Below are 14,504 nucleotides of genomic sequence, written 5' to 3'. Positions count from 1 at the left end.
ATGTCATAAATGTTATGCTGCAGCTTGATATCTTTGTAGGTTTATGTGAAAAATTGTCAGTTAGATTGTGATTGTCTTATGTATGGTTTATTATGATGGTAAATTAATAAATATAGATGAATTCAGCTTGGAGAACTATTTGGTCACATCCTGTCCAACAGTAAACTAGGGACTAAAAGGAAAATGGTATAAAATCAGATTCATAGCCCCGCCCAGGTGGCTCAGTTGGTTGGAGTGTAATCCCATAGCCCAGAAAGGTTTCAGTTTTGATTCCTGATCAAGAAACATAGCTAAGTTAGGGGTTCAATCCCCAGTCAGGGTGCAACTGATAAATGTTTCTATCTCACATGGATGTTTCTCATTTTTTCTCTCTCCTTTCCTCTCTCTTTAAAAAAAAAATCTTAATATCATATATGATGACATCAAGTTAGTATAAAAAGATAATAATTGGGACTCTTTAGTCAAAGATATGCAAATACTTTGAATCTTAATAGAGTTATTAACACTGTTGGATTAAATGAGGTACAGATAAATATAACACTTTTCTATTTATTGATTTGAGAGAGAGAGAAAGATATTTATTGTTCCACTTATTTATGCATTCATTGGTAGATTCTTGTATGTGCCCACACCAGGGATCAATCCTGCAGTCTTGGCATATGGGATGAAGCTTTACTAACTGAGCTACCCACAAGGGCCATAACATAGTTTTTAAAAACCATTAAAATATTGGATGGAAAATCCTTGATTTAAAAATAGTGCAAGTGAGAAAGATATGTGACTTGTAGTTGACACAAATACCTCAGTTTGGGTTAATGACTCACCAGGGCATATTTAGATTGTATTTATTGGCAGGCATAATAGTAGTCCTACCATATGGTGAGATGACAATAACAAATTGTATTAATTTATATACATTAAATTGTTCTTGATAAAGTGATAAAAGTCTGGTGGAAAGGTTGAAGAAATTAAAGACATTTAACTTGGATATGGGAAGACTTCAGATAAGTTCTCTATGCTTTAATATACTTATGTGATGGGAGAATAATATTTGTTCTGTTGAACATGCACTTTTCTAGTTCAAACAGGTGTAGATACTAAGATTAGTGCTTTGTGTTCAATAGAAACTTTGTATGACTCTCAGTTGCCCTACAGCATACACATTGTGAGATAATGAGTTCCCTGTCACTGAGCATTTAGGCCCTCAAAATCCTGCATAGTTGCATTAGCCCTTTGCATACTAGAATTGTTGATGACACACTTGTATTTCTTCCCATTCTTCACTAGATCTTCTTTTTTTAGATCTACTTTTAATCACTTTATTATTATAGTAGAAATAATTATTACAATAATCAAGTTTTCTTTTTTAAAAAAATAAAAATTACTTGAATGGCAAGGTTCTTGTTTGTTCCAGGAAATACACAAGCTTCATCTTTATTCTGTGCTTAGGTCTGATGTATAGCCGGTAGTACCTAACTGCATACTGCATGTCATGATGGATGGAAGCCTGACAGACACTGTTTTAATAAGATATATTGTCTTTATAGCATAACTTTATATTACATATAAAAACTTGCCAGAAACTTGCCAAGATTCATTGATTTAACCTCAAGCAGCCTAATGCCTATGATGTTTATTATACCAACATTTTATGGGATCCCGCTGAGTTAATTTGCTAGGGCTGCCATAACAAAATACCACAGGCTGGGTGGCTTAAACAACAGATATATATTTTCTCACAATTCTACAATCATAAAATCTGGGTTCAAGGTGCCCATAGGATTGGTTTCCCCTTGCATCGCAGATGGCCACCTTCTCCTGTGTCCACACGCTGCCTCTGCTCTGCGTGTGCACCTGCATGGCTCCCGTCTGTGTGTCCAAAGTCTCTCTTCCTATGAAGACTCAGTCAGACTGGAATAAGCCTTACTCTAAAGACTGTGTTTTAACTTAATTACCTCATTTAAGACTCTATCTCCAAATACATTCTGAAGTACTACTGGGTGTTAGGACTTAAACATGAATTTGGGGAAACATAATTCAGCCTGTAACACTCACTCAATGCAGATTTCTTTTCATTTTCCTCTAATTGTGAAGTATTTGGGGCTCCACATTGTCTTTATTAAAGTGCAGGGCTTAGGACTGCATCTAACACTTAGGAGTAACCTGGCCAATGTGTATGTATAAATTTATGTGTCTTTCTAAACACCTAAGAGATCACTAATGATCCATGTTCTTTCTGCTTGAAGCTTGAAGATTCTTTTTTTAGTACACTCTTCCACATCCTTAATATCTGATATTTCCAAATCTCCTCCTTTCTTCTCTCTAGACATTTCTGGTTTCTGGGTTCACTGTTCATGCCGTGGCAACTGTCCTTATTATGACCATTATTTTAGCAGCCCTGACACCCTAATTGAGTTCCTAGTCCCCTAGGTTTTCCTCATCTTCTATTTGCTACCAGATTATTCTTCCTTAAACCAGAAATTTTCATTGCTTTCCTTTCTGTATTCCACACTTACAATGAATGCAAAGCTTTCCTTAATAGAACTCCCCTCTCTATACATAATATTATTTCTCTTGACTTCCTACCACAGATTTTAATCCCAGATAGTGTACCTCAGTATCGCCAGGCATTTAAACTTTCATCTGCAGCCCCATGGTCATGATGTTCCATTTTCTTTAATAACCTTTCTTTTGCACCTGATCCTAAGGATCAGTCAAGTTTCTGCTCTTCCTTTCCAGAGTTCCAATGTCTGCTGATTTGTTCCTTTCACATATTTCTGTATCACTTAGAGTTGGTGGCTGATCATCTTAGTATTTGGTTATCTTATTACTTCACTTATTCATATTTTTATATTACTGTCCTCATTACTAGTAGCTTTAAAGGAGAGTATAAATTTCACATATATTCCTTCCTGTCTCCATAATAATGACTCTTAAAATTATTTTCAAAAGAATGAAATGTTCACTTGTCAAAATAGCCTAATGGAAGACAAAAGCAAATGAATAAATGACATAATCCATAATTATTTTCAAGACTATACTTTTCTCATTTTGCAAGTATTTTTTTTCTCTTTAGAAACAGTGTGTGCTTACTTAGATAACTATAATTTTATTTTCCTGCAATACTAAAGAATTTAATTACAGATGCAATGTATTAACCTGTTGCCCTAAGAGTAGTGCACACTGTTGACTCTGCTTAATCAAGGAACATTCTTCATCTGCTGAGTATATTTAACATGTTTTTTACTTTAAAAAATAACAGAACAAGTTTACAGTATGGGATTATGTGCTTAAAAAGGTTGAATTACGACAGAAAAGAGCTGGAAAGAAGACGAGAAGCAAGCCAACATGAAATAAAAGGTAATATACTTTCTTTCATATCAGATGCCTTTGGGGGGGAAGGTGGTTAGCTTTCACTTTATTAACCTAAAATGCTGTGTGTTTTACAATGATCATTAAGTAACCTAAGTGTTTGGCTAGAATTGTGTCATCATTATTTCTTTTTTATTACTTTTCTGATTAAAATACAGAAAAGAATATCATCTCTTTGCAAGGTAAATATCTCATTTGATAAATATCTCAAATGATCTTTTAAATTGAAATTTATTCCACTGAACTTATTAATTATACATTCTGTTTTTCTAAAGGTGCCTCTATATAGATATTTTTGTTAAACTTTTAATAGAACATTCTCATTATGATTCAGAGAAATACGGTATATAATGTATTTCTTGTAGTGCATTTCTGGTTTCTATCATTTGAATTTAAGGGATACCACTATCTAGTTTTCTTTCTGAAGTATATTTCCTAGTAGATATCTAGAGATGCTTGGTCTCACCACATGGAATATTCATATATAGATAGATATAAAGAAGAAGAATTACCCATTTAGTCCTACATCAAATAGTGTATTAGTATATGACAGTTGCTGTTTAGAGTGCAGCTCTGAGAAAAAATAAACTTCCATAATTCACTAAGATTAAACACAGACAACTTCCTATGATAAGTAGCTATGAGTGAGATTATAAATAGCCCCTATTTCCTGTAACTGATGTGATGACATTTACAGGAATAACTCTTGACTGTGACTAGGAGACCTCTGTTATTATCTGAAGTGTTAATTAACCTTGACCTTAATAAACAGCTTTCAAAAGTGAAGAGACCATGTGAATATCAAGAATGTACTAACATTTAATTTGTTGCTAAGGAACAGTCAGCTCTGATCTCTGGCCATTTATTGTTTAGGTCCAGGGGATCTCTAAAAAGATTTAAAGTCAGGACATAAATTCTGCTTAGGAACAGATTTATATAAAGGGATTTGATTTACAAAATGGAAAAAAAAAAGGTATATTGCTGTTCTGAAGAAGAAAAGTTTGGATTAGTGCCTATTTGTATTCACCTTATAAATAAATGGCTTATTTTATGTACTTGATGACTCTTAACTACAGTTGTGGCAATGGAATTTTTGACTAAACATATTGACGTAGGTGTTCCAGGGGTCCCAGGACCCAAAGGTCCATTACCCACTGTGGGTGCTTGGTTTCCTGCAGGAAAGAATTCAAAGGCTAGCCAGTCTGGAGTTCAAAGAGAAAGAGATCTTATTAGTGAAGCAGTGAGATAGACAGAAGGCTACTCTACAGAAAGAACAGCCTTTCCTCTGCCCCCAGTGGGATTTAGTTCATTCATTGAGGCTCATTTAATCAAGGGATAGGGCATTCAGTGAGGGGGAGGAATATTCAGAAATTTTCTGGGAAAGGGTGGAGACTTCTTGGAAGAGCATGGTTGGCCATTCTGTGTCTTTATATGGGCTCTCTGCTTCCTGTCACTGTAGTGTGTCTTTCAATATGTTAATGTATTGCAATGGGCAAATAATGAGGCCAGGGGTTACCACAAGGTGAAATTAGTTACCTGTGTTGGATTGAGCTAGTCTATTGCTGGTTCTAAGCCATAAATCTGTTGGGAGGGGAGGGGGAGTGTCTTACTATCTCTGAGATAATCCTGGTAGCCCTTATGAGTTACAGCCATTTCACCACATACCCTATCTCAATATATTTGCAGAAAAAAATGATGACTGTTTAATATTTCTTAGATTATCAAAATATAAACCCAGCTCTAAAAAAGAACAAACACTGTCTATTCATAAATCCATTTAGTAGAAAGAAAACTGGACAGTTTTGTTGTTTTCTTGAGTAAACTATTATCCCGTGAGTTTTTAAAAATGTTGCATTTAGTGAAAACAATTGGATAACCATTGCTGTCAGCTATACATACCTGCCCAACTTTTGAAGTACAAGTGTGCTGTAATCAAGAATTAGAACTAATCAGTTGTTATCAACAGTAGCAGATTAATATAACCAAAGTATAATGCTAACCAACTTACATCCTATTTGCTGCCCAGAGGTCAGTTGTCATAGCCAGTCCTTGCAGCTGATTGGCCGGGGAATAAATCCCTCCCATTGACTTGCCAACAGCAATCAAGGCTTAACTACAACAGGGATTTGTCAGCTGATTTTTCAACAGAAACTTTTCAGGCCAGAAAGGATTGGCAAGAAATATTCAGTGAGCCCTGGCTGGTTTGGCTTAGTGGATAGAGTGTCGGCCTGTGGACTGGGGGGTCCTTGGTTTGATTCCAGTCAAGGGCATGTACCTTGGTTGCGGGCGCATCCATGATGGGAGGTGTGTGGGAGGCAGCTGATCGATGTTTCTCTCTCATCGATGTTTCTTACTCTCTATCCCTCTCCCTTCCTCTCTGTAAAAAATCAATAAAATATATAAAAAAATATTCAGTGATGAAAAGCAAGGACCTACAACCAAAAATTACCCTACCCAACAGAGCTATCATTTAGAATTGAAGGAAAGATAAAGAGCTTCCCAGAGGAGGAAGAAAGATGGTGGCATAAGGTATACACTTGTATGTTCTGCCTCCCACAACCAGACCAAAACTACAACTAAAAGACAAAACAGCTATCATTCAGAACCACGGGAAAGCTGGCTGAGTGGAAGTTCTACAACTAGAAGGAAAGAAAAAAGCCCATTGAGACTGGGTAGGAGGTGCGGAGGCACCAAGAGCGGAGGTATAGAGGCGGGCGAAATGGGCTGGCAAATAGGTGCACTTTTTTTTTTTTCAATTGGAAGGGAGATACAAGCTCCCTACTGCTCTGAAATCCAGTTTCTGGCAAGACTCTGGGGACCCAGACTCCTACAGGGAGAAACTGAACTGTCTGGCATCGGGTAGGAAAGCAAGGGTGGCTTTCTTGCAGAGGTACTTGCAGGGATCATTGTTACTGTGTGGGGGTGTGGGACGCAGAGACGCGGAGATGCCTGACTGGCAGCCATCGCTGTTTGCTCCGCCCTGGTGATTCCCTGAGACCCTGCCCCACCCAATTTACAACCCCACCCAAGTTGTGCACAGCAGCTTATGCATATGAATGGCCTGTTCTTTCACAGCTTAACCTAACAAACTGCAGCTGGGTCAGAGAGCTCCAAAACTTCCAAACCCCAAACAAAGAGGAGAACTCTGCAGATCTCGCTCTAGCTCCTGCTGAGTGGCCTTAGGCAGTGGCTGACTTTGCACCTCCTTGGAGATCCAGGGGCCAGTGTACCCAGTGGTCATATACCAGATTTCAACTCCTCACATCCATAAGTGACACACTCAAGAGGCAGACTCAGTGAGCGCCAAAGCCCACTAAAGAAGGTCCTGCCCCATAAGGGTGTCACCAGCACAGCAGTTCTTCCATTATAGACACAGCGGATCCTCACAGCCAATTGGCCTGGAGGTCAATTCCTCCCAGTGATACCAACAGCAATCAAGGCTTAACTACAACAAAACTGTGCACCCAGCCCACAAAGGGATGCACCAAGGGTGTCCACCTCAGGTGATTGGGGAGGCTGAGCCACTGGGCCCTACAGGACACCTACCACACAAAGTCACTCTATCAACACAAGGAAGCAGCCAAAATGCGGAGACAAAGAAAAATGTCACGGATGAAAGAAATGGAGGAAAGCAAACTACTGGATATAGAGTTCAAAACCACTGTTATAAGGTTACTTAAGAATCTTCTACAAACCTCTGAGGAACTTAGTGAGACCTTCAAGGATCTTAATGAGAATGCCAAAAAAATGGAAAAGGACCAGTCAGAAATTAAGTATACACTGTCTGAAATAAAGAATAATATACAGAAATTCAACAGCAGACTAGAGGATCCTAAAAATCAAATCAAAGATTTGAAATATGAGGAAGCAAAAAACACCCATCCGGAAAAGAAAAAAGAATCCAAACATATGAAGATGAAGATAGTGTAAGGAGCCTCTGGGACAACTTCAAACATACCAACATCCGAATTATGGGGGTGCCAGAAGAAGAGAGAGAGAGCAAGATATTGAAAACCCATTAGAAGAAATAATGACAGAAAACTTCCCTTACCTGGTGAAAGAAATAGACTTACAAGTCCAGGAAGCACAGAGAACCCCAAACAAGAGGAATCCAAAGAGGACCACACCAAGACACATCATAATTAAAATGCCAAGGGCAAAAGACAAAGAGAGAACATTAAAAGCAGCAAGAGAAAAACAGTTAGTTACCTACAAGGGAGTACCCATATGACTGTCAGCTGATTTCTCAACAGAAACTATGCAGGCCAGAAGGGAGAGGCAAGAAATATTCAAAGTGATGAATAGCAAGAACCTACAAGGAAGATTACTTTATCCAGCAAAGCTATCATTCAGAATTGAAGGTCAGGTAAAGAGCTTCACAGATAAGAAAAAGCTAAAGGAGTTCATTACCACCAAACCAGGATTATATGAAATGCTGAAGGGTATTCTTTAAGAAGAGGAAGAAGAAGAAAAAGGTAAAGATCAAAATTATGAACAACAAAGTGACAACAAATACATATCTATCAGCAAGTGAATCTAAAAATTAAGTCAATAAAAAAATCTGATGAACAGTATAAACTGGTGAATATAATAAAAGCTGGTGCATAGAAAGGGAGTGGACTGACAATTCTCGGGGGGATTGGGGTGTGAGGGGTGCGGGAAGATATTGGACAAAAATCTTACACCTATGGATGAGGACAGTGGCAGGGGGTAAGGGCATGGGGTGGGGTGGGGTGGGAACTGGGTGGAGAGGAGTATGGGGGGAAAAAGAGGAACATCTGTAATAATCTGAACAATAAAGATTCATTTAAAATTTAAAAAAAAGAGCTTCCCACACAAGGAAAAGCTAAAGGAATCCATCACTACCAAACCAATATTATATGAAATGTTAAAGGCTCTTCTTTAAGAAGAAGAAAAAAAGATAAAAAACATGACAATCAATACATATTTATCAAAAATTGAATCTAAAAGTCAAAATAAATAAATAAGCAGAACTGAAACAGACTCATAAAGACAACATTTTGCCATTGCCGGTTTTGCTCAATGGATAGAGCATCAGCCTGCAGACTGAAGGGCACATACTGGTTGCAGCTTGATCCCTGGCCCTGGTCGGGGCACATGCAGGAGGCAACAAATCAATGTGTCTCTCTCACATCAGTGTTTCTCTGTGGCTCTTCTCCTTTCCACTCTCTAAAAATCAATGGGAAAATATCCTATGGTGAGGATTAATAACAAAAATAAGAGAACATTTTGATGGTTGCCAAATAGGAGGAGGGTTGCGGGGTGGGTATAAAAGGTGAAAGAATTGGGAAGTACAAATTGGTTGTTACAGAATAGTGATGGAGATGTAAAGTACAGTATAGGGAATATAGTTAATAATATTCTAATAACTATGTTTGGTGTCAGATGGGTGAGAGACTTATCCAGATGATAACTTAGTGTTAAATAATGTCTAAACACTGTGTTGTGCACCTGAAGCTAATATTCTATTGTATGTCAACTGTAATTAAAATTATTTTAAATGAAAAAATAAAGAAATAAACACATGAAAATTTGAAGAAGCAGAAGGTTTAAAACTGAAATTAAGAATTTGATTGGTGGTTTAACAGTAAAAGAGAATTTGAATGAAAATAAAAAAGATCCATCAGCCCTGGCTAGTTTGGCTCAGTGGATGGAGCATTGGCCTGTGGACTGAAGGGTCCCAGGTTCAATTCTGGTCAAGGGAACATGCCTGGGTTGCAGGCTCAGTCCCTAGTAGGGGGTGTGCAGGAGGCAGCTGGTCAGTGATTCTCTCTCATCATTGATGTTTCTATCTCTCTCTCTTCCTCTCTGAAATCAATAAAAATGTATTTTTTTAAAAGACCCATCACCTGAAAACATGTGGCCTGAGACCTACATGGAAAGAAACAAAAGAATGAATGATATAAAACAGATCATTAGAGACAATTGAACATAGTAAGGAATCTAGTACAGGTATAATTGGAATCCCAGAAAGAGAGATAAGAGAGAATGAGGAAGAAGCAATATTTGAAGATAATGGTGGAGATTTGGGGGGGGGGGGGAAACACTGAAAACAAACCACAGATTCACAATACCCTATGCATGTCAAACAAGTAACAAAGGAAAGGGGGTGAGGAGGGAATATATCTAGATACATTGTAGTAAAACTGCTGAAAATCATGACCCCCCCAAAAAGAAAAAAATAATAAAAATTAAAAAAAACACCTTCAAATCCGCCAGAGAAAACTCCACATTACTTTCAAAGGAGCAGCACGAGGTATCTGACTCCACAACTAAAATAACACCAGAGAAAAATGGAATGACATCCTTAAAATTTTTCTTAAAGCTAACCTCTTATCTAAAAGCCTATAACTGTATGCCCATCAATAATAAAGGCAAAATTAATACAGGTTCAGACAAATAAAATCTGAGAGATTACATTACCAGAAAATCCAAAGAGAAAATAAATATTAGAATGAGTTATTAAGGCAAAAAGAAACTAATCCTACAGAACATTTTTAAATACAGGCAGTATAAGGAGAGTGGAAGGAATGTATGGGAAATTTTAATAATGATAATAAAAGCAATAAATAGTATTGTCTGTGGGATTTGAATTTTACATAGAAATAATATACATTATAGCAACTATCATGCAAAAGACAAGAAGGGAATACATGGAATTAAATTAAAGTTCTTTGCATTATCTAGGAGCGATAAAAGTACTGATTTTCAATAGATTATAAATCAAAGATGCATATTACAAGCTTTAAAAGCTAATAGAGTGGTAGAATAAAATAATTTTTAAATGACTTGGTTTGTAAAAAGGCAAGGGAGAAAAGGAACAAAAGACAGGTAAGACAAATTGAAATATAGTAGCTTTAAACTCAAATATCTGAACAATAGTATGAAGTGAAAGGGAATTAACTAATCTGATTAAAGAGACCATTAAAAAATTAAAACAACTATATGCTCTTTCCAACCATAAATATAAGGTCATAGAAAAGTCGGAAGTAGAGGCAATAAGCAAGCGCTAAGGAAAGTTGTTGTGGTTTTTGTAATATCAGAAGATAATTTAAGGCAGGAAGCATTACTAAATATAAAATGGGTATGTTGTAATAAAAGGGAAGATGTGGCAAATTTGTATGCATGTGATATATAGACTTAAAATAGGAAAAGCAAAATCAGACAGATCTAAACATAAAAGTAGATATTTTTGTAATCATAGTGGGAGAGACTAAAAATATTACAAATTCATAAGACACATAGATATAATCAGTTAGTAAAGATATGGGAGATTTGGAAAATATGATTAAAAATTTGAACCTAGCACTTGCCGGTTGCTCAGTGATTATAGCATCGGCCCGTGGACTGAAGGGTCCCAGATTGCAGGCTTCATCCCCACTGGGGCACATGGGGGAGGCAACCAATTGATGTGTCTCTCTCCCTGTCTTTTCCCCTCCCTTCCATTCTTTCTAAAAATAAATGGGAAAAAATATCCCCAGGTGAGGATTAACAAAAAATTTGAACCTCATTGAGATGAGGGAACCTCTATGGGGCTGAGGCATCACTTTCTGGCTTTAATGTTATACACAAGAAAACCTCACTTGGTTAAATGAATGCATTAAGACAAACTAGTAACGCTTTTGAAAAATGTATATAAATACACTTTCTCACCTTCCCTTCAAAAAATACTACCTTGCTTTTTTAGGTAAATTAAATTGGAGAAGTTGAAAGCTAATTTCCAAAATCTCCTTTATACTTTTCTAAAAAGGTGTACATTTCATTTAGAAAGAAAAAAATGAACAGAAAAACTTACTTGTACTGTAATAATAATTTATGAGTTTCATTTGCCTTTCTATAGAATTAGGAAAATGTTTCCATTCCTTTTTCTAATGTCCCCTTAAGTTCCTTACATTTTTTTCCTATGGAACATTCTATTCTTTCTATTTTAGTCATTGTTATATAGCATTCTGCCAACTCATAACGGGAAGAAATGGAAAAAAAATAAAATACACATTTATATGTTTTCGTCTAAAAAAAGGCATTTATGATATTTTTCCCTAAAGGTTTTAGTTTTGAAAATAAAATGTAATGTGTTTCATACCTCAGTAAAATACTGCTTTTTAAGCTAATAGGAAAATCAGCATGTGATTTGACTGAGTGATTGATTTTTGCATCGGTATGTGATTTTAAATAATAAATTGCCAAAATAGCAGGAAAGTATCAAATTAGCTAGTCCTTGTTTTATCTTGCTGCTTTGATCTCTGATTTATTACTTCAGGTGAAAAAAAAAAGTATCTCCTAGTCTATCTGAAATGTTTACATAGTAGTTCAAAAACACGATGAAGACCCTTTCTAGGTTCTCATTTTGCTCTCTTTACTGAAGCTGTGTATCAAGAAATATCCCCATCTGGTGGCAAAAATATTGAACTTCAGATCGACCCCTGGAGCTTCTAAGTGAAAACAAGAAACACAGACATTGTGTTCCATGTGATGGAAGGGGTCTCATATCAGTGACAACAAACTCTTAAAAGTGACAACTTTTTTCTAGATTAAACGTACAAATGGTTAGTTGTTAGAACAGTAAATACATGCAACCTAAGGGGTCCAGCCAGGTGCATTAGGGAGTGGATAAAGAAACAGCATAAATGCTGACTTGGCCAGATGCCTGTGGCCCATTTCAGCCAGTAGTTTTGTTTATTATGCAAAATATTGCAGCCTAAAATGATGCACCTCTTTTCCTAGATGTGTTGGTGTGGAGTAATGATCGAGTTATCCGCTGGATCCAAGCAATTGGCCTTCGAGAATATGCAAATAATATCCTTGAGAGCGGCGTGCACGGCTCACTGATAGCCCTGGATGAGAACTTTGACTACAGCAGCTTAGCTTTGTTACTGCAGATTCCAACCCAGAACACCCAGGCAAGCCCTCTGAGCGGTAGCGGCAGTGCCCTCATTTACATCACAACAAGCTGAACTTTAGGGGGGGGGGGGGGACCTTGGCGGGATATTAATGATTCCTAAGGAGATTTAGCTCAAATATGTCACTGGGGCTTTCATTTCAAGTTACTGAATTTCAATCCAAAACAAAATCATACAGTTAAGCTGGAAGTCATTTGGAGGTTATGTGGTCCAACCTCGCACCAGAATGCCAGAGTCCCCAAAACAGTGTCCCTGACAGATGGCCTCTGTCCCTGCCTCTCTTAGAGGCAGTCATTTCTATTTACATATCTGAATTATACAGACACTTAGCATTGGGGATGCCATGGATTCCCAAATCTGGATAATTATTTGAATCACCGGAGTTCCTTAAAATTTTAAAATAAAACCTGCAACCTGTATCACAGGCCTAATAAATCAGGTATCAAGAGATAAGTCACAAGAATCTTACTTACCTAAAAGTTTTCCCAGTGGTAATCATTGACCAGGTTTGAGGACTTCCTGCCTAGACTTGTTCAAAATTCTGCAGTCTAACTTCACTTTATTTTGTTTTTATGTATTTCAAGGCTTATAGAAAAGTTTCCATTTCAATAGAGTCGCAAAGTGAGGACATTTGTATGACGCTATTTCTCCACTGTTCATAGATGAAAGCAAGTTGGCCTACCTTTTATTTATAGGTTAAATTTACAATGGCTTGTAGACATGGAGGAATAAAAACTTAAGGCTCCATAAATGAGACAGGGTTTGGAATACTTTCTCAGATAAATATAATCTCTATTTTTTTAAATGCAATGTGACATCAGTGTTGGTGACTGTTATTTGATGTCAACAGGCCAGGCAGATTCTTGAAAGGGAATACAATAACCTCCTGGCTCTGGGAACGGAGCGGCGACTGGATGAAGTAAGTCCTTATCTCTCATTCAAAAGGATCTTGTGAGTACAAGCAAAATGGCCTTCAAGGCATAGTACCCCAAATTAATCAGATGCTTGCTCCATGGATAGGATCTAGAATTTCCCCCAGTATTGTTCCTAAATATTACATTTTATTACTCATTTTATTTTTGAAAGAACTTCATGAATTCATAAATGTGATCATATCAACAGTTAGAACCACTAAGATGTAATACAAAACAAGACTGTTTTTCATGAGCTGTGAATGCAAAATAACATTAAGCGACAGTTTTTAAAAATTGTAAGTAATGATAACACCAATCCTAATAAGTTTAGCTTTTTATAAGAAATGTGCTTATTTCTTAAATATCAGTATATCTTCACGGGAAATTTTAGGATATTAAAATGAAGAGAACGTCTTTGAATAAGTGGGGAACTTTTCATAATTTTAGCTAGCAATATTGAGTCTTCCTTAAAAGCATAATAACATTTTACCAGTTGTAGGATTTGAGTGTTAGAATCCCTCTACATCATATATGCATGTTTAAACGATTTGAAAAATAATAAACATCTAAGTAGCCTCCTGAGATGGAAGAAATACAAGGGACCTGGCACGGTAGCTCAGCTGGTTAGGGTGTCATCCCGAAATGTCAAGGTGGCAGGTTTGATCCCTGGTCAGGGCACATACAATAAACCAATAAATTCATAAATAAGTGGAACAAGTTTATGTTTCTCTCTCTCTCTTTCTCTGTCTCTCTCAAATCAATACATTAAAAAGAAAGTGGTTTTTTTTAAATAAACATAAAAGAAAGAAATACAAGCGATATTAGCAGACTCTGCTTGATAGTCACTGTGAACTTTAATAGCCCTGAGTTTTACACTGTCTCTTAGGAAGCAGTGAGGAAACGTGAGCTTGAAGAGATGCATACTTGTATGTCACAAAATGCAGCTCTTTCTTGGCTACAAAGAAAAGCTGATTAAAATAGTTTTGTGAATGAACCCAGAAAACTCTAGTGATGCAATAATTCCACATCCAAATGGACAGGGCCGATGATCTTGTTATTATAAAACCCAAACTGCCTTTGTGGAGGAGGTTGTAGGCCAGTAAACTCTACAGCCCTGACCTCAGCGAACTCCCTATAAATTCATACTCCTGTCCAATCAGGATAATGAGTAATATTTTTTTAAAGCCAGTTAATATTTAACTGATGTTAGTTGGATAAGTAAGTTGATTATCTTTTAAATCCTTATTATTAATTGCTGAATCAAAGATAGTGTGCATACACCAGTACACATTTTTAA

At 36.8% G+C, this 14,504-nt stretch overlaps 1 protein-coding gene across 7 annotated transcripts in view; it reads left to right on the top strand.

Moving 5' to 3' along the window:
- PPFIA2 (PTPRF interacting protein alpha 2) overlaps positions 1–14,504 on the top strand; it is a 462,495-nt gene that overhangs the window by 441,630 nt on the left and 6,361 nt on the right. For all 7 annotated transcript variants that reach the window (XM_059683716.1, XM_059683713.1, XM_059683711.1 and 4 more), the window contains 3 exons: positions 3,263–3,360; positions 12,118–12,293; positions 13,144–13,212. In XM_059683716.1, coding sequence (XP_059539699.1) covers positions 3,263–3,360; positions 12,118–12,293; positions 13,144–13,212 — 343 coding nt within the window. The remainder of the gene's footprint in view (positions 1–3,262; positions 3,361–12,117; positions 12,294–13,143; positions 13,213–14,504) is intronic.

Source organism: Myotis daubentonii, chromosome 2, assembly GCF_963259705.1.
Source record: "Myotis daubentonii chromosome 2, mMyoDau2.1, whole genome shotgun sequence".
Lineage (NCBI taxonomy): Eukaryota > Metazoa > Chordata > Mammalia > Chiroptera > Vespertilionidae > Myotis > Myotis daubentonii.
This window is presented reverse-complemented; position numbering and strand designations above follow the sequence as displayed.